The sequence below is a fragment of the Typha angustifolia genome, chromosome 8 (genome assembly GCF_048772165.1).
Source record: "Typha angustifolia cultivar Huaian chromosome 8, ASM4877216v1, whole genome shotgun sequence".
NCBI lineage: Eukaryota > Viridiplantae > Streptophyta > Magnoliopsida > Poales > Typhaceae > Typha > Typha angustifolia.
The window spans coordinates 17,628,307-17,649,796 of record NC_133246.1 but is presented as its reverse complement, the minus strand read 5'-3'; the positions used below and the strand labels follow the sequence as shown (position 1 = coordinate 17,649,796).

General features: G+C 39.9%; 5 protein-coding genes across 6 annotated transcripts; 3 read left to right on the top strand and 2 right to left on the bottom strand.

The window, feature by feature from the left end:
* The first annotated feature begins 144 nt into the window (after positions 1 to 144).
* On the top strand, positions 145 to 3,398 carry LOC140764199 (ras-related protein Rab11C-like). Its single transcript, XM_073102629.1, has 3 exons — positions 145 to 289; positions 373 to 573; positions 2,647 to 3,398. The coding sequence occupies exons 2-3, from the start codon at positions 409 to 411 to the stop codon at positions 3,130 to 3,132; spliced, it is 651 nt and encodes a 216-aa protein (XP_072958730.1). The 5' UTR covers positions 145 to 289; positions 373 to 408; the 3' UTR covers positions 3,133 to 3,398.
* A 2,211-nt stretch (positions 3,399 to 5,609) lies between these two features.
* Positions 5,610 to 9,790, top strand: LOC140766045 (BEL1-like homeodomain protein 9). Its single transcript, XM_073105438.1, has 4 exons — positions 5,610 to 6,186; positions 7,689 to 8,059; positions 8,642 to 8,702; positions 9,089 to 9,790. The coding sequence occupies exons 1-4, from the start codon at positions 5,818 to 5,820 to the stop codon at positions 9,560 to 9,562; spliced, it is 1,275 nt and encodes a 424-aa protein (XP_072961539.1). The 5' UTR covers positions 5,610 to 5,817; the 3' UTR covers positions 9,563 to 9,790.
* A 1,169-nt stretch (positions 9,791 to 10,959) lies between these two features.
* On the top strand, positions 10,960 to 14,606 carry LOC140764921 (uncharacterized). The gene is made up of 7 exons (XM_073103785.1): positions 10,960 to 11,469; positions 11,647 to 11,823; positions 11,918 to 12,067; positions 12,673 to 12,774; positions 12,861 to 12,931; positions 13,039 to 13,106; positions 13,488 to 14,606. Exons 1-7 carry the CDS (start codon positions 11,218 to 11,220, stop codon positions 13,727 to 13,729), a joined length of 1,062 nt encoding a protein of 353 aa, XP_072959886.1. The 5' UTR covers positions 10,960 to 11,217; the 3' UTR covers positions 13,730 to 14,606.
* Positions 14,607 to 14,737: 131 nt separating this feature from the next.
* Positions 14,738 to 19,611, bottom strand: LOC140764920 (LIM domain-containing protein HDR3-like). 2 transcript variants are annotated; one of them, XM_073103784.1, is made up of 12 exons: positions 19,165 to 19,611; positions 18,654 to 18,805; positions 18,347 to 18,428; positions 18,083 to 18,200; positions 17,871 to 17,991; positions 17,645 to 17,728; positions 17,222 to 17,341; positions 16,851 to 17,063; positions 16,714 to 16,776; positions 16,509 to 16,624; positions 15,930 to 15,988; positions 14,738 to 15,325 (listed from the first exon to the last, which is right to left on the bottom strand). In XM_073103784.1, the coding sequence occupies exons 1-12, from the start codon at positions 19,181 to 19,183 to the stop codon at positions 15,003 to 15,005; spliced, it is 1,470 nt and encodes a 489-aa protein (XP_072959885.1). In that variant the 5' UTR covers positions 19,184 to 19,611; the 3' UTR covers positions 14,738 to 15,002. The 2 variants fall into 2 exon arrangements, with proteins under 2 accessions (XP_072959885.1, XP_072959884.1); XM_073103783.1 differs by having other exon boundaries at positions 19,200 to 19,610.
* Positions 19,612 to 20,130: 519 nt separating this feature from the next.
* Positions 20,131 to 21,359, bottom strand: LOC140766090 (protein MIZU-KUSSEI 1-like). Its single transcript, XM_073105506.1, has one exon. It carries the CDS (start codon positions 20,989 to 20,991, stop codon positions 20,236 to 20,238), a length of 756 nt encoding a protein of 251 aa, XP_072961607.1. The 5' UTR covers positions 20,992 to 21,359; the 3' UTR covers positions 20,131 to 20,235.
* Positions 21,360 to 21,490: the final 131 nt, after the last annotated feature.

Here is a 21,490-nt window from a genome sequence, read left to right as displayed (position 1 = left end):
TCTATCCAGCCCAAGCATGTACCGTTACCTGCCTACAGGCGCAACGTGGAGTGTCAGCAACCGTCCATTGTGAATTACGATATCACCCTTTGTGCTAACCGAGCAAGTGAAGTTTTAGAAGAGGGGAATAATCTGGGTTGGGAAACGAAATTTTAAAAATGAGAAAATTAATCCCTTCCTTACTCGCTGTTGGTAGTGGGATTTGTGAGTGCTCCTCATCTTCTCGCCTCCACCCGCTGAATCCATCCAAGAATTCTCGCCTAGGTTTTCTTCGATCCGATCACATCAGGTAGCGTGAATAGGAATATCGATCTCGTTTCTGTTTTATTATGTTGACCGATATTGATGGCTTTAGTGTTGGATCTGGTGTAGATCGGACAGGACTTAGGAGGGTAGAGAGGAGCGGAAATGGCTCACCGAGTAGATCACGAGTACGATTACCTTTTCAAGATCGTCCTGATAGGCGATTCGGGCGTCGGCAAATCGAACATCCTTTCGAGATTTACGAGGAACGAGTTCTGCTTGGAGTCCAAATCCACAATCGGCGTCGAATTCGCGACGAAGACGCTTCAGGTGAGCTCTCTTCTCCTGATCCGATCTCCTTCTTGCGTTTTACACTCGTGTGATATGCTCTCTGTCATGATTCAAATGAATTAATCGTTTTTTATTGCTCTCGATTATACATTAATGACATTGCAAAGATCCTTGCTGGGTTAAGTTTGAAATCCGATTTTGTTTTCGAGAATGGTGGATCTTTGCGAGAAATTCGAGTATTCTACATGCACAATTATAAATTGGATGAGAATATGTAATTACTGGAGTAGCATATTGTAGATCCACACTCAAACCTTTATGCCAGTCTGGGCGTGCTTATCAAATCTTTAAAATTGTTGCACATTTGGAGAATTCTAAACTCAATCATTCTTTAATATAGAGAGGAAATAACAGTCATAAACGAAGAAAGAGCGAATCATTGATGTTACAGTGAGTGGTGTATACCCAGGGCACGGCAATTTCAGAGTTTTCCGTTGTAGAGAAAACTTAAGAAGAAGAAAACAGATCAGTATTATCAACTTGAGTGGGAGATCTCTTTAATCATTGCAAGTTGCAAGGACTATTGATCTTTAGATAGTAGCATTTACCTCACCTTTTGATATTGGTAATTACATTCCAATCTAGAGCTTTTAATTGTGCCATTAAAGTCTCTTTCTCTCTGTCTCTCTGTATCTCTCTCTCACACACGTGAGTGCACACACACATGCATGCGTGGAGATAGTGAAAGATTTCATTCCATTTTCTTGATAAATAATGTAGTATTGATCGTACACTTCAATTTAATCCTTCTAGAAGAACACAACATTGCAATTTTTCAAACCTTGCCAAGGATGCATTTAGATTCATGATGCTGACTGAGAATAGTTGCAAAGAGAGGGTGGAAGGAGAGTCTATATCACTCTATACCAGTTGTAATGGGCCCTTAAGCATTACATCTTGCAACCAATTTCTGTGCATGGGAAAAAAGTATGAATTACTGATGGTTGTGTTAATGTGTATATGTTATTCTCATAGCATGTGCAAACAAAATTCTATGCCATCATTGCAACCTATCACTGAATACTTGTTATATTTCATTCCAATCTGTATTGAATGCAACTTTTTGCATGTAAATACTGATCCCAAGTTGTTTCGCTAGTGCCGCAGATAAGCTGACAAATGGATAGTAAATGAAATTGAATGAGTTACCTGAAGATTGATGTAACAGTAGTTAGACGTTAGATCACCTTATATTTTTGGCAGAAAGTTGTACTGCCGTCAGTCTCTAACTTCAGGTGTTTATGTTCAACTGGACAGTTATGTATGGATTCGTAGATCTCTAACTTCCTACATAAACATTTCTACTGTTTGTACGCTCATTGATCCTGAATAACAATATATCTCCATACTGCGCTTATAATAATTAGTTACACAATGGGACATCTTCCCGTCACCCAGTGAAACTGCTTCGGTTTATCCAATGATATGAGGAAATAAATCCATCCTCTATCACAAAAATGGTTGCCATATGTGGTTTATTCTTGCCACTTTTAATTTGTTTATATTTTGTTTCATGTTTGCATTTCTTCCTGTCCCTTGCTTTGGTCTCTCTATGCGATGGAAGTTTTATTGTAAATATATTCCTCTTTTGATGTTAAAGGCTAGATCTCTTACTATAAACACTAGATCAGTTCTGGTAGTTAAATATGACCATATCTCCATGGTCTTCTTGGTAAGTTATAGATTATAGCATGTCCCATAAATCATGGAAAAAGGTTTGTGCACATACAAGAGATACACTTCAATTTCTCACCTATTCTTCATTTAAGAGGCCATACACTTTTTGCAATTTGGGATCACTTATTTTTATTATGAGCCATTGATTGTCTGCCATCCTTCTGCATATTCTCCTCCTCTTCCTCTTGTTACATGATGCTTTCTATTTCTTTACTGGTTGCCATCCATTAGACGTGAATACTGTATGGTGTTTGTAAGCGCCCTTGTCGTTTATAATGCACATTATGTTTGCTTGTTTTGATAACTTGAACTTTTATGTTTTTTGGGTTCCACTGACTTGAATATTGATTCTGCATTATTTTGGTTATTAAACAGATAGAAGGGAAGACAATCAAGGCACAAATATGGGATACTGCTGGTCAAGAAAGGTATCGTGCCATTACAAGTGCTTACTACAGGGGTGCACTTGGTGCTCTCCTAGTCTATGATGTAACAAAGAAACAAAGTTTCGACAATGTTCAGAGATGGCTTCGTGAGCTTCGAGGACATGCAGACTCCAACATCGTCCTTATGATGGCTGGTAACAAATCTGACTTGAAGCATTTAAGAGCTGTTTCAGAGAACGAAGCTGAGTTACTTGCTGAGAAGGAGGGCCTATCCTTCCTTGAGACCTCTGCACTGGAAGCAACAAATGTTGAGAAAGCATTTCATACTATATTGACAGAGATTTACCACATTGTAAGTAAAAAGGCACTGATTGCCCAAGAAGCAGCAGGCTCAGCTGCCCCACGAATCCAAGGGACAACAGTCAACGTAGCCAATTCAGCTGGCATCTCAAAGAGAAATTGCTGTTCTACTTAAGCTCATTCCTTTCAGATTTTGACCCATAACATGATTAAATCAGCATTTGGGCTAAGTGTAGACTATTTTGTAACCTTTTCGTGGTATTGTTCTGCTGGTCGTGGAGGCATATCTACTTTCTGTTTAACTGTTCAAAAACACATGCAGAACTGATGAAATTCTTTCCTACCTTGGTAGATCTTGATTGTTGTTGAAGCTTCTTGTACACATTATATTCGAGGTTGTCACACATTTAGTCTCTTGAATTATTTGGCCATTCCACATTTTTTTAAAAGTTTGGTCAAAAAGAATTATTTGGCCATTCCATTCCGTAATTGTGCTTGAGAAACATACTCCAGCTGCTTGATAGTTGTAGTACTTGTTCGCATATTCCTCTGAAACATGAGATACAAATGCAGGCCAGCAGGGAAAACTTACACTGGCCTGTAGTCTGTGTTTGGTTTTGAGCAGGACTTTAGCTGCTGTCAATCAATTCAGAAGATCATGAAATGCAAGACTTGCTTCTAAGACTTCCAGACAATATGGATCAGGTAAAAATTTTGCAGTTCCTAATGTCATGTGAATCGGATCCTCTCTGTCAAAATCATTAACATTAAGTCTGAGAACATTGATCGACTTGGAGTAATTAACCTATCAAAATTACAGTTCTAAACACGTCTATGTTAGGTTTTAGTAACTTGGATAAGTGTTTTGGTTACGAACTTTGTTATGTGAATTACCACTAATTGTACCTTGGTAGTAAAGTGAAGAAGAATATCCATCAAGCTCCAATTCCGGACTCAGTTTCTCCTTGCTTCAACGGGGTCGGAAAGTATTATATGAAAATTATAAGGCAGGCAGAATGCATGGCAGTTGTACGCCAACCTATTTGAACTTTGTCTCTGAGAAAAAGAACTTTTTATATCCGTGAAACTATGGGCCGTTTGATTTTATATATTTTAAAATATAGTATTTATAGTGTTATATATATATGTTATTCCTTGAAGTCGAAAAATATGTTTTAATATTTATTTAATTAAAATGAACGTTAAGATGCTGTATATGATTCTAACTTAGCTCTTGAATAAAATATTTTATAATTTTATGTTGCACGTAGATTCAGTTAAAAATACACGAAGCCAAATGCCCTAAAGATATGTTTTTAATCGGTAGAAAAGAGGAGAAACGAATCATTGTCACGTAAATCCTCCAACATATGTGTATATATATATAATGGGAAAATTAAATCCGTGACGTCCTATTATTAATTTATTATAAGCTAATAGATTCAACCATTAAGCTTACTTAGAACGGTTATTTAACATGTATTATTCCTTTGAGGTGGGAGGTGGATACAACATCGAATCGAAGCGCACAGTTAACTTTTCCATATATGCATTAATATATCTATATATACCCATCTTCAATCCTATTCATCAGCCTTGCCTTGAAAGCTTTGGCACAGTGTCGTACAGCGACCGGGGTGTGGACCAATATTCCTCGAAATTGGCGCCGGCGACGTGAAACTCGGGCGCCTCTCTCTCTCTCTCTCACACACACACACACACTTCCCTCCCCTGCTGGTCCGAAAGCACCGAAGCAAGCAAAAGATACCACGTCTCATTTTATAACTCTCTCTGCAGGAAAAAAGCAAAGAGTACAAGAAAACTCGAGCTATAATAAAAGCCGACCTCTGCTACTATTATTGCTCTGTTGCTTGACGGGGTTGCCATTGTACACAACGTCACCATTTCCTTCCCCCTCCCCTCCCCTCCCAAAACGGCGTCCTAGTACTACTAGTAAAGCCACTACTACTCCGTTTTCGCATCACGGTTTAATAGTTCCAACATCCAACATCCAACAGCAGAGCAGATCTTCTACTTACAGGCGACACCCACGGACGCCTCGTACTACATATTTGTTGATACGTGGCAGCATCTCAGATCTGGATGATTTCTCTGCAAATTGCTGCCACACGACATTCCTACCGCTGGGGTTGTAGGGGACCTGATCCCACATATAAATATATATATATATATATATTTATATAGCTGTGCTCATGGGTGCCTACGACTCAACTCCCACACGTGTCACGTAACCATTTGCGACCTCGTCGCCCGTCGTACTACTAAATAAGATGGTGGATGTAACGCATCACTGACGCCGGACACTGGCACTACCCGCAGTGAACACCGGATCCACCCAGGAAAGAGACGGCTGTGATCGTCCAGAGTTGCAGAAACGAACGGCGTCCAAGGTTGTAGAGAAATGAACGGCGTTCGAAGCCGCACGAGTCCGTGGCCCCTCTTCAGTCCTCCCGCAAACCCCCTTCCCTGTTGCTCCACAGCTGCCTCCCACGTCAGCATCTCACCCATCCTTCCCCACATCCCATGTGATCTCCTGACTCTCTCTCTCCCTTTCTCAAAACAGGTAATAGGAATAGCTTTTCTCTGTACAAAGTTTTCTCTCTCTCTCTCTCTCTCTCTCTCTCTCTCTCTCTCTCTCTCTCTCTCTCTCTCTCTCTCTCCTTATTATTTATTACGAATACGGAAGCACTTATCATTACTAACGTTGTTACTTTCTACTCTCTTCCCACTTATCTCAACCCTTTCCACCACTCTCCTCTCTCTCTCTCTCTCTCTCTCTCTAAAAGGAGAAGGTTTTCTGGTCCAGTGGTGGTGGAGAGGAGGAAGAAGAGGAGAACAGATGTACCACGTGCCCCAACATAGCCGCCGCGAGAAGCTTCGCTTCCCCACAGCCGACGAATCCCCACCCGTTTCCCTCTACTACGCTCATCAAAACCCTAATTCCTACCCCAATTGCTTTCCAAACTCCATCGACCACGGCCCCGTCGGGCCGTTCACGGGCTACGCCGCCGTTCTGAACCGCTCCAGGTTCCTCGGCCCAGCCCGGGATCTCCTCGGCGAGATCTGCCACGTGGCATCCCGAGGTGGAGAAGGGATCGGCGAGGAGGGATTCTTCGATGCCGACTCTTCGGTGGACCCGTTTCTGGTCGAGCCGGGAATGGAAGGCCGGAGTTGGAGGAAGACGAAGCTCGTTTCCATGCTTGACGAGGTGGGTCTCCTCCTCCTGTCTATTTTTTTTTATTTTTTGTTCTTCCGTCTTAGTTCCTTTTTTTTTTTTTATGGGTGATAAGAAATACTTACTATTTTGGTTTTACTCTCGCGTCCGTAGTAGTTTGACAAGATTCACGAGGTGACTACTGAATGGGAAATTGCGGTGTTCTTTCATGTCAACTGGCTTGGATGTAACTTGTAGAATCTTGTTACGGTCTATGTGATATTAGTCATATCATGGATTCGACGTTCTTTTGATAGGTACGTTAGTTTAGTGGTTAATCTCGTAGTTAGGTTTTGTTTTAGTTTAATATTCATTGGTTTGTTAGATCAGCGTGAGACATGAAAGCTAAACATCATCTTATGGAAAGGAATTTATACAGATGTGCTTGCTTCTACTCTTGGTCTAGTTAACATATAAGAAAGTCCACGCCATGGTGCTAATGTTTTGGTTAATTCCATTGTAAGTAAGAGCATATGGACAGATAGTCGTCAATGGTAAGGGCGTTGCAATTGTAGTGCACTTCACTGGTGAATGTCATTGTAGAGTTTTTATTTTGCTTTTTTTCAACTGTTATTTTGAAGTATATAGTCCGGAAAGAAAAGCCCTAGACGTTTTTAAAAAGAAAAAAAATGTTATTGTTATTTTTTTAAGATCTAAAACGTCCAGATATTGTGGTAAGATCCTTTGGGCACATAAGTCTTAAAAATTGCTAATTGTTATCTGAGGTTTGTTAAGCTGTTACTTTGTTCGATGGACAACAAAGGACTCAATTACTATCTAGCTCCTTATTCTCCTTGCGTTATTTCACAAAGGCAACATGGAGAGCTTTGTGTTTAAGTTGTCAATGCTGGTCTGCAAAATTTATCAAAGTGTTTTTGTAGATCAAGATGCTGAACCCACAGTGACTTGAGGCTAGGGTGAAAAATGACTCCGGTTGCTCCAATCCGATTCTGTATCTGCATTTTTCTAGATATAGGTCGAGACTTTTCTATCTGTCTTGATACCGGGATTCGTATCTGTATTCGAATAGGCTATGCAAAATACAGATACGAGTTGAAGAATAATATCTGAATCAATATACGTATATCATTTAGTTAAAATTATTGTAAAAATTGTGATATAATATACTTTTTTATGCTCATACGGATTTCTAATCTAGTTTTCACGTATATTTACTAATTGTCTATAGATTTCAATAATTATGTCACTAGTTCTTATATATTCAAAAAAATAAATACAGATATATCTGATATCTAATTAATATATTATGAGCTATTATATGGAAGGAGCTATTTATTGGACTCTCTTATGCTCTGATTTTGCCTTAATTTTTCTAATGCTTCACACCTTTACTCAAGAAGTTGCCTTAGGGGCCTTTGTCATCAACATTTAAGCTCAAATTGAGGAAAATGGTTATGTAGGTTACTTTCTTTATCTGTAGTATACCGTAACAGATATCTTGGTCCTTACAATTTCCTTCGAATGTCTACTTGAAGGTTTCTAAAAGATACAAACAGTACTATCAGCAGGTGGAAGCTGTTCTCACGTCTTTTGAATCAGTAGCTGGTTTAAGTACTGCAGCCCCCTTCGCCTCCGTGGCCCTCAAGGCCATGTCAAAGCACTTCAGGTGCCTCAGGAACATGATATCTAATCAACTTCGGCAGACAAGTAAAACCCTTGGGAAGGAGGACCTATGCAGAGAAGAGATTCAGTCCTTTGGGCTGGTAAATGGTAATGTTTGTCTCCAAAGATCTGGACACAACTCAGGAACATTTCTGCAACCACATATTTGGCGGCCTCAACGAGGACTTCCTGAGCGGGCAGTGGCTGTGCTACGTGCGTGGTTATTTGAACACTTTCTTCATCCGTAAGTCTTGGACTTATGAAAAGTACTGGTTATTTATTCCTATTTAGTTATTTTCCTGAAGTTTGGGCTTGATTTGTGTCTAGACATGCATAAAACACGCATATTGTAATTTATGAATCAAAACTTGTACATTTTCATTAGAGGTATTAATTCATTCATTAAGATCTGAGCTATTTGTTACTTAATCCCAGACATCCCATATAGATAAGACATTATATCTGATCTACTTGATAGTCACTCCCCTATATGTTTATGTAGACAAGACACTATTTGATTTCTAATAAAATAGTAAAATTTATGTTCTTCAACAGACCTTGGTTTTCCGGGACCTCTTCAACAGAGATCATGTTTCTTAATTAGAGAAAAACAGGTAAATTCTTCAGTAGTTAGGCTGACCTTGTAAGTCATACATCTCTTTTCTATACCCAAATGGAGAAGCTTGCCCCATCATCTGAATCACTAGTAATAGGATATATCATCAGCTGATAATTAGGATTTAATGCTTGAAAGTTGTATAATTGCTTTTTGTTCCAAGATAATTATGTTGATGGGCTCCTTTTTATCTTCTTTTTTTCCCTCCAGATATCCAACTGACACTGACAAGCAAATGCTGGCTAGACAAACAGGTCTGACAAGAAACCAGGTAAATTGAACTACTTCGTTGTTTTGGCTAATAAATATTAATTTGTTTGATAGTGATGGTTCGTCTTGTTGCAGTCTTTTTAATCTTGTTTGAGATTACAGGTTAAACTATTGATCTTATTATACTTGTGTTCCTGGATTTATTAATATTTTAGTTTTAATCATATTGCAACTTAAGCACAACTGCATAGAAGTAGAGTGGAGAATTTAAGCATTTTGAGAAAGTAGAGAAAAATAATCAAGGTTAAATGCATATCTGGATATTGATGTTCTTCTCTTTTGCCTTTTCTTCTCAGATTAATCTTGTAGCTGGTTATAATGCAACTTTTATTTTTGGTCTATGTTGGTCGTGGCAATACTTTGGTCATATCAATTGATCTTGTGCAGGTTTCAAATTGGTTTATCAATGCGAGGGTAAGACTTTGGAAGCCAATGGTTGAAGAAATACACTCTCTTGAGATGCAACAGTTGCATGAAGTTTCACCGAATGATAAAAACCATAAGACTGGCAAGCTAGCTCAGCCAGCATCATCTTCTACCTCTACTCCTCACTCACAACCATTCCAAGCCCCTAGTAACCAGAAGATTATCGACATTGCAAGGAACTGCTTTCAGAGTGACCTATCTCTGTCTCAGATGCCCAACCACATCCAGGAGCCCTATAATTTTTCTTATGGTGATTTGCACAGCCATCAGCATGTTGGAGTAGATGTTGCTGCTGGAGGAAATTCTGGAGTTTCTCTTACACTTGGCCTTCACCAGAATAATAGGGTTTGTTTGGCAGAGCCATTCTCTTTGAATGTTGTTCGCTGTTGTGGCCTTACTGAGTGCAATGGTAGCTTGTGCAATGGGTACATTTGAAGCGCAGCAACATGAACCCCAGTTAGGGAAGAACATATGCAGATATTTCCTTCATAATTTATTTTGGATGAAGTATTTGTGAGTAGTCATGATGGTCCTCGACGGAGGAAAGGAAAAGAAAATAGAGATGCGAGGTAATACGAAGGTGTATTTAGGCATCAGTTTATAGTCTAGAATCCTGTTTTCTGATGGACCGGTAGGAAATGAATGCATGCCGTTCTTACATTTTGATTTGGGTCTTTCAGCACCATATTTAGGTCTACCCTTTCTGCTGATAACTTAATTATCATTTGCATGAAAAGCTGAATCTGTAGAAGTTGTTTGTTATAAATTATCGATGTCAAACATAATTTTTCTGAGGGAAAATGGTTCATATGATGGTTTGAGACCTGAACCTGCTGAGTTCCCAATATTTTTGAAATATAACACCTGTGCTGTTCCTCTTATCCCTATGGATAGAAATGCAAGTCATAGTTTGCCTTCTCTGTGATGTACAATGTATATATGTTGGTGTTAAACACGTCCGATATGATGTTAAGCAAGCTATACTTTAGACAAGGTTCTTCCTGATTCCTTATTAATTCCTCGTACTTGAATTCATGTCAAATGGTTTGTGGATGTTGGATCCTGTGACGTGTTATTGTTAATAGAATAATAATAATCATTACTTGTTGCTCTTATTTTAATTTGATTTATTTGTGCATGGGGCTCCATGCACACTACTGGTACACTTGCTCAGCTCGAAACTATCAAAATTACGTGCTGTATGTATTATATTTGCTTTTGTCCGGAGAGGAAAAGATATATAATAATAATAACTGGTATTGCTAGTCTCTACTGACATCTATGAAAGAAAAGCAGTGGTTTGGTGCAGGGCAACCTATTGTTTTTCTCTTTGGTGAAAATAATTGCTGCTTCTTTTATTGGGAATGCCAATCGACGCCGCTCCTCCTTTTTAAAATTTTAAATTTTAAAATTTAAATTTCTTTCAATTTGTTGTCCGCCCATTTCAATCTCAATATAGCAAGGAAGTAGGAAGTAACTATGCATTGATTTTTGGATCTTGACCTCAGAAATTGTTTAGCTTGGGCTCGGCCTGTTTAAGCACCGACTCTTCCCCCCAAGCGACCTCATCAGCTGATACATTTACAACAGGAAACCATCTTAATGGACCTTTGTTTGGATGCCGCGTATCACGGAATATCCCGAGTAGAATAAGGAATCGAATCGCCTCTTAAATGGATATGCCATTATGCCCTCATGGGCGTTCTTCTTCTGTTGGGCTAGGGTTTGCTCTGTTGGGACCTCGTCTCCGGTGCTCCTCCAAATATAAACACGTGCCAACCCATCGGACGGTCCAGTCTTCTTCAAAGATGCTCACTTTTCTCATGAGCTGGTAGCCTTACATAGAGGTTCATGATAGTTATCCCGATCCTCGTACATTCCGGAACGCAAGCAAAATCGATTTATTAGTAAAAGAAAAAAAAAAAGAAAGGAAAGTTTCCAAGAAAGGCGAAGGAGAAGGAGAAGGTCTTCCTTCCACTTCCCTCCCTCTCTGATTCCAAACTCTCGAAGCCAAACCATCGCGAATTCTTCTCCGTTCCATCGTCGAGGAGCGATACCTACTCGATCCTAGGGTTTTGTGGCCGCCGGAGATGCAGACGGAGGCTAGGGTGGGGATGGTGGTGGACGGCGGAGTGCAGAGATCCCTCTCCTCTGGCCACGTTGCCGCCGTCGACGGTGGTGCTCGGAGGTACTCCTCTCACCACCACCAACAGGAGCAGAAGCAGCAGTTGCATCACCAGCCGCAGGTCGGGACGGTGGCGCATCTCCTCGCCGGAGGTATCGCCGGCGCGGTGAGCAAGACCTGCACCGCTCCCCTTGCTCGCCTCACCATCCTCTTCCAGGTCGATCTCCCTTAGGAACAAGAGCGATATTCTTATCTTTTGTGGATTCTATATAACTGTTTTATTCTTCTCTGGGTTTATTAACATTTATTTCTGAATTTATGGAGAGCTGGGGTGCCACAAGATTAATGATCTAGTGAAAGAATTTTGTTACCCAATTGAATCTTGCTTGTGTAGGTACAAGGCATGCACTCTGATGCTGCAACTCTGAGTAAACCTAGCATGTGGCGTGAGGCTTCGCGAATTGTCCATGAAGAAGGATTTAGAGCATTTTGGAAAGGAAACCTAGTGACAATTGCCCATCGACTTCCTTATTCTTCCATTAGCTTTTATGCTTATGAACGCTACAAGAATGTGAGCTATGGTTTGTTGGACAACTATTTTATAATGTTTTTCCATTTATAAATTTCCTCCCATATTAAATTTTGTTTTATATTTGTTCTTGCAGTTTTTACAGTTGGTTCCTGGTCTAGATAGGCATAAAGATTATGTCAGTGCAGATGTATGCGTCCGATTGCTTGGTGGTGGTTTGGCAGGAATAACAGCTGCATCTATCACTTACCCATTGGATTTAGTCAGGACTCGTCTGGCAGCTCAGGTGATCTTGCTGTGCGTTATGTTTCATATGATTCATTTGTAGTTGTGGATTTGATTAGTGATACTGGTGATGATGAAAGCGTAGTTGCACTTTTTGTTTTTGTTTTTGGTATTATTTACTTCTTTATGTTTTTCAAGAAATTCTCACACTTATGTGATGCTCAAGGTTTGTTCACAAGTAATGAAAATTGCTCAACCTTAGGACTTACAAGCAAGGTTATACAAATTGGGGGCATGTGCATCACATTAGAGATTCTTGTGTTCTGCCCACTTATTTTATACATTATACTTGTGTTATGGATACTTAAATCAGGCTATGTTTATTTTCATAACATTCGATAGAGGACTGTCTTTCATGGATTTTTTTTCTTGGTAATTATATGCCTGAAAATAAAACTTACTTCTGTCAACCATTCTATGATACATTGTGCTTTTTGTGCAAATTGATTTTACAGCATTCCATCTTTAGTTCTGCTGTTCAAAAATATAATGTGTCAATGGAGCCTTTATGTTTCAGCTCAACTTTACTTTTCCCACTTTGTAATTATTTTAAGAGTTTCAGGTTCTTAAATAATTTGTTAACTTCTTTAATCTAAATTTTTGCAGACAAGTACTATCTATTACAGAGGTATATCACATGCTCTTTATGCCATCTGCAGAGATGAGGGTGTTAGAGGTCTTTATAAAGGTCTTGGAGCCACATTGTTGGTATGATCATATATTTTCTTTTTCAAGTTCCAGTTGTTATTTATGTTTTAAATCTCTGGTTCCTTGTTGACTGTTGTGACTTGCAGGGTGTTGGACCTAGTATAGCAATTAGCTTTTCTGTTTATGAAACCTTGAGATCGTACTGGCAAATAAGAAGGTGATTTTTTAGTTTAACAAATTGTGAACTTGGTACTTTATACATATTTATTTCTTCTGATTGTGTTGTCAATTTTAAAATGTGCATTTGTACGTTGTGAACCTCAGGCCACATGATTCTCCTATCTTTGTTAGCTTGGCTTCTGGAAGTCTATCCGGCATTGCGTCATCAACTGGTATGTGATTTATCATTTAATAATTGCCTATTTAGCTAGTTACGATTGACGCTTTATCAGTAAAATGGATTGCTTGAGATTTTGATATACTTACTATGTGGATATTGAGACTACCATATATCTGTTTGATAGTTTATGCTAATACTTCAGTACTGTTCTCCATTTCTTATGTCACATGATCATTTTGGTAAGCCTACTTAATAAGCTGAACATCTGGTGATCTCTCTTATGAGAGCTGGCAAGAAGTCTAAATTTTTTTCTATATTAATAGGCAGCATTTTCCATTGCAAGTACTCATGTTTCTAAGTATTCTGCATGTAATTGCTTTTTTGCTAAAATTTGGAGCACATTTGGTGCTGACTGATCCACTATGCTATGCAGTTACATTTCCATTAGACCTTGTGAGGCGTAGAATGCAGTTGGAAGGGGCTGCTGGAAGGGCTCGTGTCTACAAGTCTGGACTTGTTGGAACATTTGGGCACATTGTCCGCACCGAAGGCTTTAGAGGCATGTACAGAGGTATCTTGCCTGAGTACTACAAAGTTGTACCTAGCGTCGGCATCATTTTCATGACATATGAGATATTGAAGTCCTGTCTGTCAGGCGAGCCTGCCAATAGCTAGCTTGCACTTAGACCTTCCTTTTCTACAGCTTAATATTGATCTTTCATGGTTACTAGTCATACCTGAAGCTTAGTTCTTTTAGAGATTAGGATGGTAGATGACTCAGATGGTGGTAAGTTTTGCAGTTGCTGCCACGAAAAATGTTTCATTATCTGTATAGATATATTATTGGTTCTCAACTATATGACAAGAGGTCTAGCATGCGTACATCTTGCAACTTTGCTGTTTACCATGATGTATTTTGCTATTTGATTGGCCTAGAAGAAAAGAATGATTAAGTTCTCATTTTCAGGCATCATTGATTTGCTGACAGGGAACTGATTACCATATTATAGCTTTTTATTCCTTGTAGATGGATTGTGAACTTTAGCATAACTATGTGTCAGAAATTCTTGACCTAGTGTGGCAGGAAAGGCGCTGGAACTTTCTTGGAATTTAAACTGACCTTAGTTCTTGACTATATAACTCAGACTATTAGCAAGCTTTGGATTTTGGAGTCTTCTCTTGAGAAAAATATTGTTACCTCTTCTGCTGATTATGTTGAATTATCGGGATAGCAGGAATCCCAGGTTCGTACTATCTAGAAGCTATCCTCCTGTAATATGTTTTTGTCTTGGTGGTGATATGTTCTTTTGAGAAAGATGTTGGATGGTGATATGTTGTTTCAGTTTGCAGACTAATTTTATTTTTAGCTGTATTATTCCAACTCCTGGATGAATACATGTTTTTGACTAATTGACCTCTGCTGTGTGATATGGATTTATTTGCCTGTTTATTACTTGATTGCATGAGTTTGTAGCTTGCCCTCAGGAGCAACAGGTCAGTTGATCAATAGATCATATTTATCCAGCTGAACATGTTTTTGTTATGCAACTGCTGCGGCTTCGTTTTGCTTTTCTGTTCCTGGCTGACAAACAATGGGCAGACACAGAATGCACTTGGAGGTGTATATATTTTGTTACCAGAGAGAAATACTTATAGTCACTCTTGTATGAGAAACGTTACAGATTTATGTCGTCATATCTTTTCCCCAAAGAGAGGATAATAAAAATTAAAAAAAGTATAATCTTATCAGCATCTGGCAGGTAGAAGCAGCATGCCATCAGTTGGTTACCAACAGTATATAAAGAAAAGGATTTAACGACAAAGCTTATTTCGAGTCATTGAACATGCACTAAATAGACAGGAAATGCCCGCATAAAAAATCGAAGGGCCGCTGATCCAATCTTGCACTTGAGTTACTGCTATAACTTCAGCTTGCAGTACAATGTCATCACATTGGAAAGTTTCCTGTCAGACGAATATGATCCAACGTACGGCGTAGCCCGTACTTATTAACAGCTGCATTAGCAGCTCTGAAACCTTCGCCATACACTGAGGAAGTGTCGTGAACAATTTGATGCATGAAAAACTCGCCAAGTTTCTTTTCAATATCAGATTTTCCAGCTTTCTTGGACGGTGGCAATGAAGTGGATGAGGACGGAAGGGAAGTGGACGAAGACGGCATGCTTCTCGGCATAACCTCAGATTCAAGCCACATGTGAGAGAGAACCTGACAGATTCCTTCCTCCACTTCGGGACTTAGATGGCGATACCCTTAATTGGTAAAATTGCAACATCCTTAGTAACACATAATTCTGGTATTATCTACATATATTTGAGCTACGTCTAAGAATATGAGCTCGAAAGATTGCAGCGAAATGTTCTCTCCCTATGAATGTAATAAGGTGAATGGCACAGTCAGTGATTCATACTTCCATAGTAAGGAAGTCTTGCACATTTAAGTGCTTCATGAATAGCACATGAATATTATACTTATACAGATCGGCAGATATATAAAAACTGAGATGCTTCTCTCATGCTCAGCTCAGTTCAATTCAAGCCAAGCCTAAGCTGAGCTTAACCCGCTCATATTATTTTGATAGCTACATATGGCGGTGGTCTCACATTTGGATCAGTAAGGAGCTTGATTACTAATATGCAAAATCCTACTAGTTGCAACCAAATAGAGCTTCAGAAGAGAGTTGTGGTAGACCAGGCGACACATATTCAGTAAATTTAATGTGCTTATTATAATTAACAATTCACTGGTAATTAATGGAAATATAATAGAAAGTGAGTGAAACTCTGATCTCTTGCAGCTTAGCCTAATAATAAAATAAACTCCTAATAATAAAATCAATATGAATAAACAAAGTACCTTTAAGGCGTAACCATCCGTGCATCAATTCATGAGCGAGAATTGAGCCTGTTAACAGCCTGCACACAAGAGGATGCCAGATCACCGCATATTTGTATATTTGTTCTTTCTATCTATCAATGCAAATAGATGATCTGAAGGCAACAGCGTTCAGGATAAGAGTAATACGGTTTTTTTTTTTAAGGTTGCTATTCATGAACTGTCGAGATGATGTAGATATATGAGAATTTTAAAATTTTATTTTGCACACTTGATACTCAGAAAAGACAAAGGCCAAATGAAGCTCAAAGAGCTTCTTAAACCTTCGTATTAATCTTTCTTTCAAAGCAAAAGCATGCTTTTACACGGCATTTATGCAAGAACCATATAAGGCATGTTAAAGTTTAATCAGATATATAATAGGTCATTAGATAGTCAACCAATACTAGTGCCAAAAAATCATTCCACAAGAATAGAGCTTGCATGTCATGATCTTAGAATGTGACTATGTCAGAAAGCAATCACAACATGAGAAATGATAACTCATTACGCTTGCAGAATGATAGATCAGGATCTAAGATGGTCTTGAAAGAAAACTACCTGGGAAGACCATACAGAACAAGAATCGCTGTAACTTCACATTTCCGGATCAGTTTTTGTGGGTGAGTTCTCATGTCAAGAATTCTGTTTGCCCCAATTTTCGGCTTCTTATGTATCTATATACATGACACAAGGCAAAACAAGAAAGTGTTAGTATCCTAGTAACAATTGTGGCTTACCAGGCATAGGCCGACTAATTACTTACACTGCTGACAGTTTGCTCCTCTGAAAGACATAGTCCCCTTGTTTCAGCCATGTGGTGATGACCCTAACAAAATTATAATTGAGTTTACAGAAACTCTCAGAACCTATACATGCGGAAATAGCCAATGGTAAACTTACAACATTCTCCCCTTCCATAGCTTCATTAAGTGCTTGTCTTTCAACCAAGAGCATAGGTATCTGTTGATCTAATTTCATATTCATTCCTTCATAATAATCTCTGATCGAGTGATATAGTGGTTGACAGTCACCAGTATCCATGACTGCAGAATCTAGACATTCTAGGCATAAACTGCGACCATCTCCCAAAGATATATACTTTGAACTCCTTGACTTCAATTGAAATAATAAAAGAAGAAGAATCAATGAGATTTATTTCAGATGAAGGATCTCATGTATCTTTTATCAATTAAGAACTAAATTCACTATGAACTTAAGGTAGAGAAATCAAGAAAAAGCAGTGTGATTCTGAAACAGTTAACAGTACATACCTCCATCCGCTCGCAGCTACAACAGCGAGGTGTATCATCATGCTCGTGGGAAGGACAGTACTTCTGGCCCCAAAAAGGATGGGCTCTATACTCAATTAAGCCACCCCTATTTGTTGGAATCTGTGGAAATTTGGTTCTTCATGTCCATGATGATTTTCATTCATATATAATAGCTTCTTTCTTACTTATATCTAATTGACGTATTAAAATCCAGATAACCAATAAATGACAAAACGTTTTTTGATTGACAAAATAATGGAACCCTCATTCTTATAATAGCTGAACACGCAGCCACAAAAAGATGGTGGTTCATATGTGAACTTCTCTATCGCTTTGAATTTGAAAAAGTTGAATTAACAGAGTTACTGTATATAGCAATTGCCAACAGAAAATATGCCAAAATAAGAAAAACGATGTTCTTACATATTGATGGCAGACATCACATTTTGGATGATGGATCTCCTTATAACATGATTTATGGTATGGAGCAGCCTCTAACAGAGTAAACTGAAACAAATACCACATACTACAGTTTAAATTCTCCATAAGGGATAAAAAGGGAAAACAAAAGGAAACTTTGCAAAGCATAATTTTTCAAAAATATAAATAATAAAGAAAGCGGAGTCCCTTTAAGATATCATCAGTATACCTCAGTCTCACGGATTGGTAGACCACAAGCAAAACAGCGAAAGCATTGAGGGTGCCAAAAGGTTCCCATGCAGCTTAAGTAATGGCCATAGCCTATTTCACGTTTGCAACCGCCACACACTCTGTTGGGGACAAGTTATCAGTACGGTTTTAAATGCTCAGTAGCAAGATATTGATCGTTGCATCAACTGGTAATTATTGAAAGCAACAAACCTATATCCTCTTGGTAAAATCTGCACAGGAGGAGCATCAGGATTATAGGGAGGCACACCCAAACTATCTTGAATAGCTCTTGCTAGATCTTCATCATAACTTCCCTTCCCATTATGTTCTGCAAGGATCGGAAGCAAATGACCAAATGCTTTGTCGTGGGCAAGGAAGTTTAGAAATCAATGCAACTCTTGAGTAGCAAGTAGATTAGCTAGTATGGAGCAAATAGAAAACCAAATTTTGATATATGAAGAGCTCTGAACATACTTTTTGAGTTTTTACTATCCTCTGCGAGCGAAAGTGCAATTGCACGATCTAAGTCTTCATTCTCAGCTTTGGATTGGTCATCCTGATGACAGCTTGCCGCAAAATAATGTCATGCATCAGTACAAGAAAACATAATTAGCGGGCAAAAAGGCATATAAGAAACTCTCCTTTAGCATTCCTTCAAATAATAACAATTCAATTCGTTGCTATAAAATCTGTCTCTCGTAAACCTCAACCGGCGATTCCTAGCACGGAACAATCTGACATGCAATTTCCATTCCCCAGGTAGAAATTGAATGAAAATTACCAGTGATCTGATTGGTTTATGCCGAAACATGTTATCTTCCCCCATCAATCGTGGATGCCCATTTGACTCTCCATGACGCCTCCCCTTAAAAAACTTGCAAAGCCACTTCATGAAGCAAGATCTTCTATCATTACATGATGGAGTTTTGTTCCCTGGGTGCAAAATTGAGAACCACATCATAAGCAAGAGGGAGACATCAAAATAGGAAATGTGCTGTTAAAGATGATCAAAGAGACGAGAGCAGGTATTCAAGCCGACCGGAGTCCCTTTGTTCACTTAATTATAAATCCAAAATAATCGTAATGCTCCCTCCGAAGCTAACTATTAAATATCAACTCTCCTTTAATTAACTATGACCAGACAACTTTATCTAAATTTTTTTGCCGTGCGGCTCCAAATATAATCAGATCATATACCCAATTTTCATCTATAAATAGAAAACAATTAATTAGGAACCAGAAACCATCGGAAATCTTTCCATAATAAGCAATTCCAGGTCAAATTCTCTTACTTGGTAAGCAAAGTGGCATAGAGGGTCTCGGTTACCGTGATTGCAAGGGCGAGAGAGGCGCGATGCAAAGCCATCGGTGTTGGAAGAATCCATCGGAGGAGCGGAGAGGTGCGATGCAAAGCCGCCAAGAAAAGGCACTTTCGATTGCTGCGGGGAAGAGGAGAGAGAGGTGGGGATAGAAAGGAAAGGATTGGAGGCGGTGAGGGGAGAAGAGTTGCCCAACCACAAGGCATCTTAGAAAAGCTAAGAGAGAATTTTATATAGATCGAAAGGAGAAGGGAGAAAGCTGGAGAGATGGAGAATATGTGATGGAAGGAAGGGAAAGCAAGAGATTCTTCTCTCCAAAGGAAGAGAGAGACGGAGAGAGAGAGAGAGAGAGCTGGACGAAGAGAGAGAGATGCGGGAAGAACACGCTTGGTGGGAATTTTGAATAAAGGCGACGAGGTGGGTGGTACTGGGGCGGCAAGGCAAGCAGCTAATTTTGGATATATTCTTCTTCTTTTTTTCGCCTTTTTTTTAATCATTTAAATCATCAACAAGTACCTTATTTATTTATTTTTAATCTTGAAGAACCTTTAGCCTTTAACCTCAGCAGCCAATGTTGTGTGAAGAATCTTCACATATTTGTAAATATCCGTGTCAGTAAATCGAATGGGATTTGATACCACAAGTTTTTATCAACTCTCTTTGGTCCAATAAACGTAAATAAACCACTCAGAATCAGAAATGCAAGTCTTTATCGCCAGAACAATATGGCATAGCTTATTAAGCTAATATGTACGACTGCTTCTCAATGCACATGGCATCAGTCAGGGAGTCAGCTTCAATCTTACATAAGCAATACTAGTTGTAAAGCAGCAGGTTGTCGTCGATCTTAGTACCAAATTGGAATGAGGTAGAGATCATTACAATTTACAATGTACATAAGGTTGCTGAGTTGGGGTTCTAATCAAAAAGCTAGCCAACACGATGAGATGACTCTTGTTTATCGGACGAAAGCCTCCTCCCAAACTAGGGAGGGATCACGGGTTTTTGTCTTGGGCCTTTTTCTGGATCTCTCCATCATCATCATTAGCCAGTCCGCAGCAAGAAGACGCTGAGTTCTTGAGCTGGGCTCTCGCTACCAGGATCGATGAGATGATACGAGACCGAGTCTCTGGACCCCACCACCCTCTCGTAGCAGGCTCTCATGTATATCACCTCCTCCTGATCCCCTCCTCCAGGAAACGACAAAACGCCCGCCCCGGCCGTCATCGTCCTCACCATCTCCAAGATCCGACGGTCCCTATCCGTCGGCCTCCTCCTGACGGCGTACCCGAGCTTCCTGCCGTTGAGGTAGGCCCTCCATACGTGGCGGTGGCACTCGAGGGCGATGCGGAGGAGGCCGGCGCGCATCTCGAGGGCGAGGAGAGGGGTGGGGATGGGGAGGTCGAAGAGGAACGGGGGAGGAGTGGAGGGGTCGCGCTGGACGCAGAGGGAGACGCGGTGGCCGCGGCGGCGGTGGCCGAAGAGGGTGCCGACGATGACGGAGTTATGGTGGTGAGAATGGTGGCGGTGCGAGTGATGATGGTCGTGGGTGACATCGGAGGCCGCGGGGTCGAGGAGACTCTCCTCTTCTTGGGGTTCTTCTCTTCCTTTTTTTCCTTCTTGCTTTTGTTGTCCTTGAGAGTGTTCTTGATGGTGGTGGTGGTAGTGGAAGAGCTCGGAGAAGGAGAAACTGAGGCGGCTCTTGGTGGTTGCCGTAGCTGTTGTTGTGGTGGGCCCGGAGGAGGAGGTGGAGAAGCAGCAGAAGAGGCTGCGGCGGAGATTGTCGATCGTCTTCTTCATGATCGGTTTCTAGAGAGAGAAAGAGAGAAATGGGTTTGGGATCGTACTGCGGTGACTTGGGAATTAACGAGAAGAGGAGAAGGCTAACGGTGCGTGGGACCTCAACGGAGAGAGTTCGTTACGTCCTGCGTTCCGGCGGGAAAAGGGATATACGTACAGACACTTGGATGACGTGCCATCATCTAAGCCGTGAGTGAGAGGTAGGGAGAAAGAAGATGCTGGCTGCAACGCCACCAAATCAGTAGAAAGTTGGTAACAATTCGGTGCGTCGGAATTCGTGCGGGCTTTAATTCATGCAACCATTACAATAAGACAGTCCATGAGATGAGATAGATTGATGCAGTGCTGAAAGAGTAAGTTACCTCTCTACACATAGTTATCATCGATTTCGCTGTCAGACCAAATCGACAGCCGAAAGAAGGATTTACAATCAATTTCCACATGTTTGATATAATTCACGAGTTGCGTAGTTTTTCTTCTTTTGTTTTTCTAATAACCG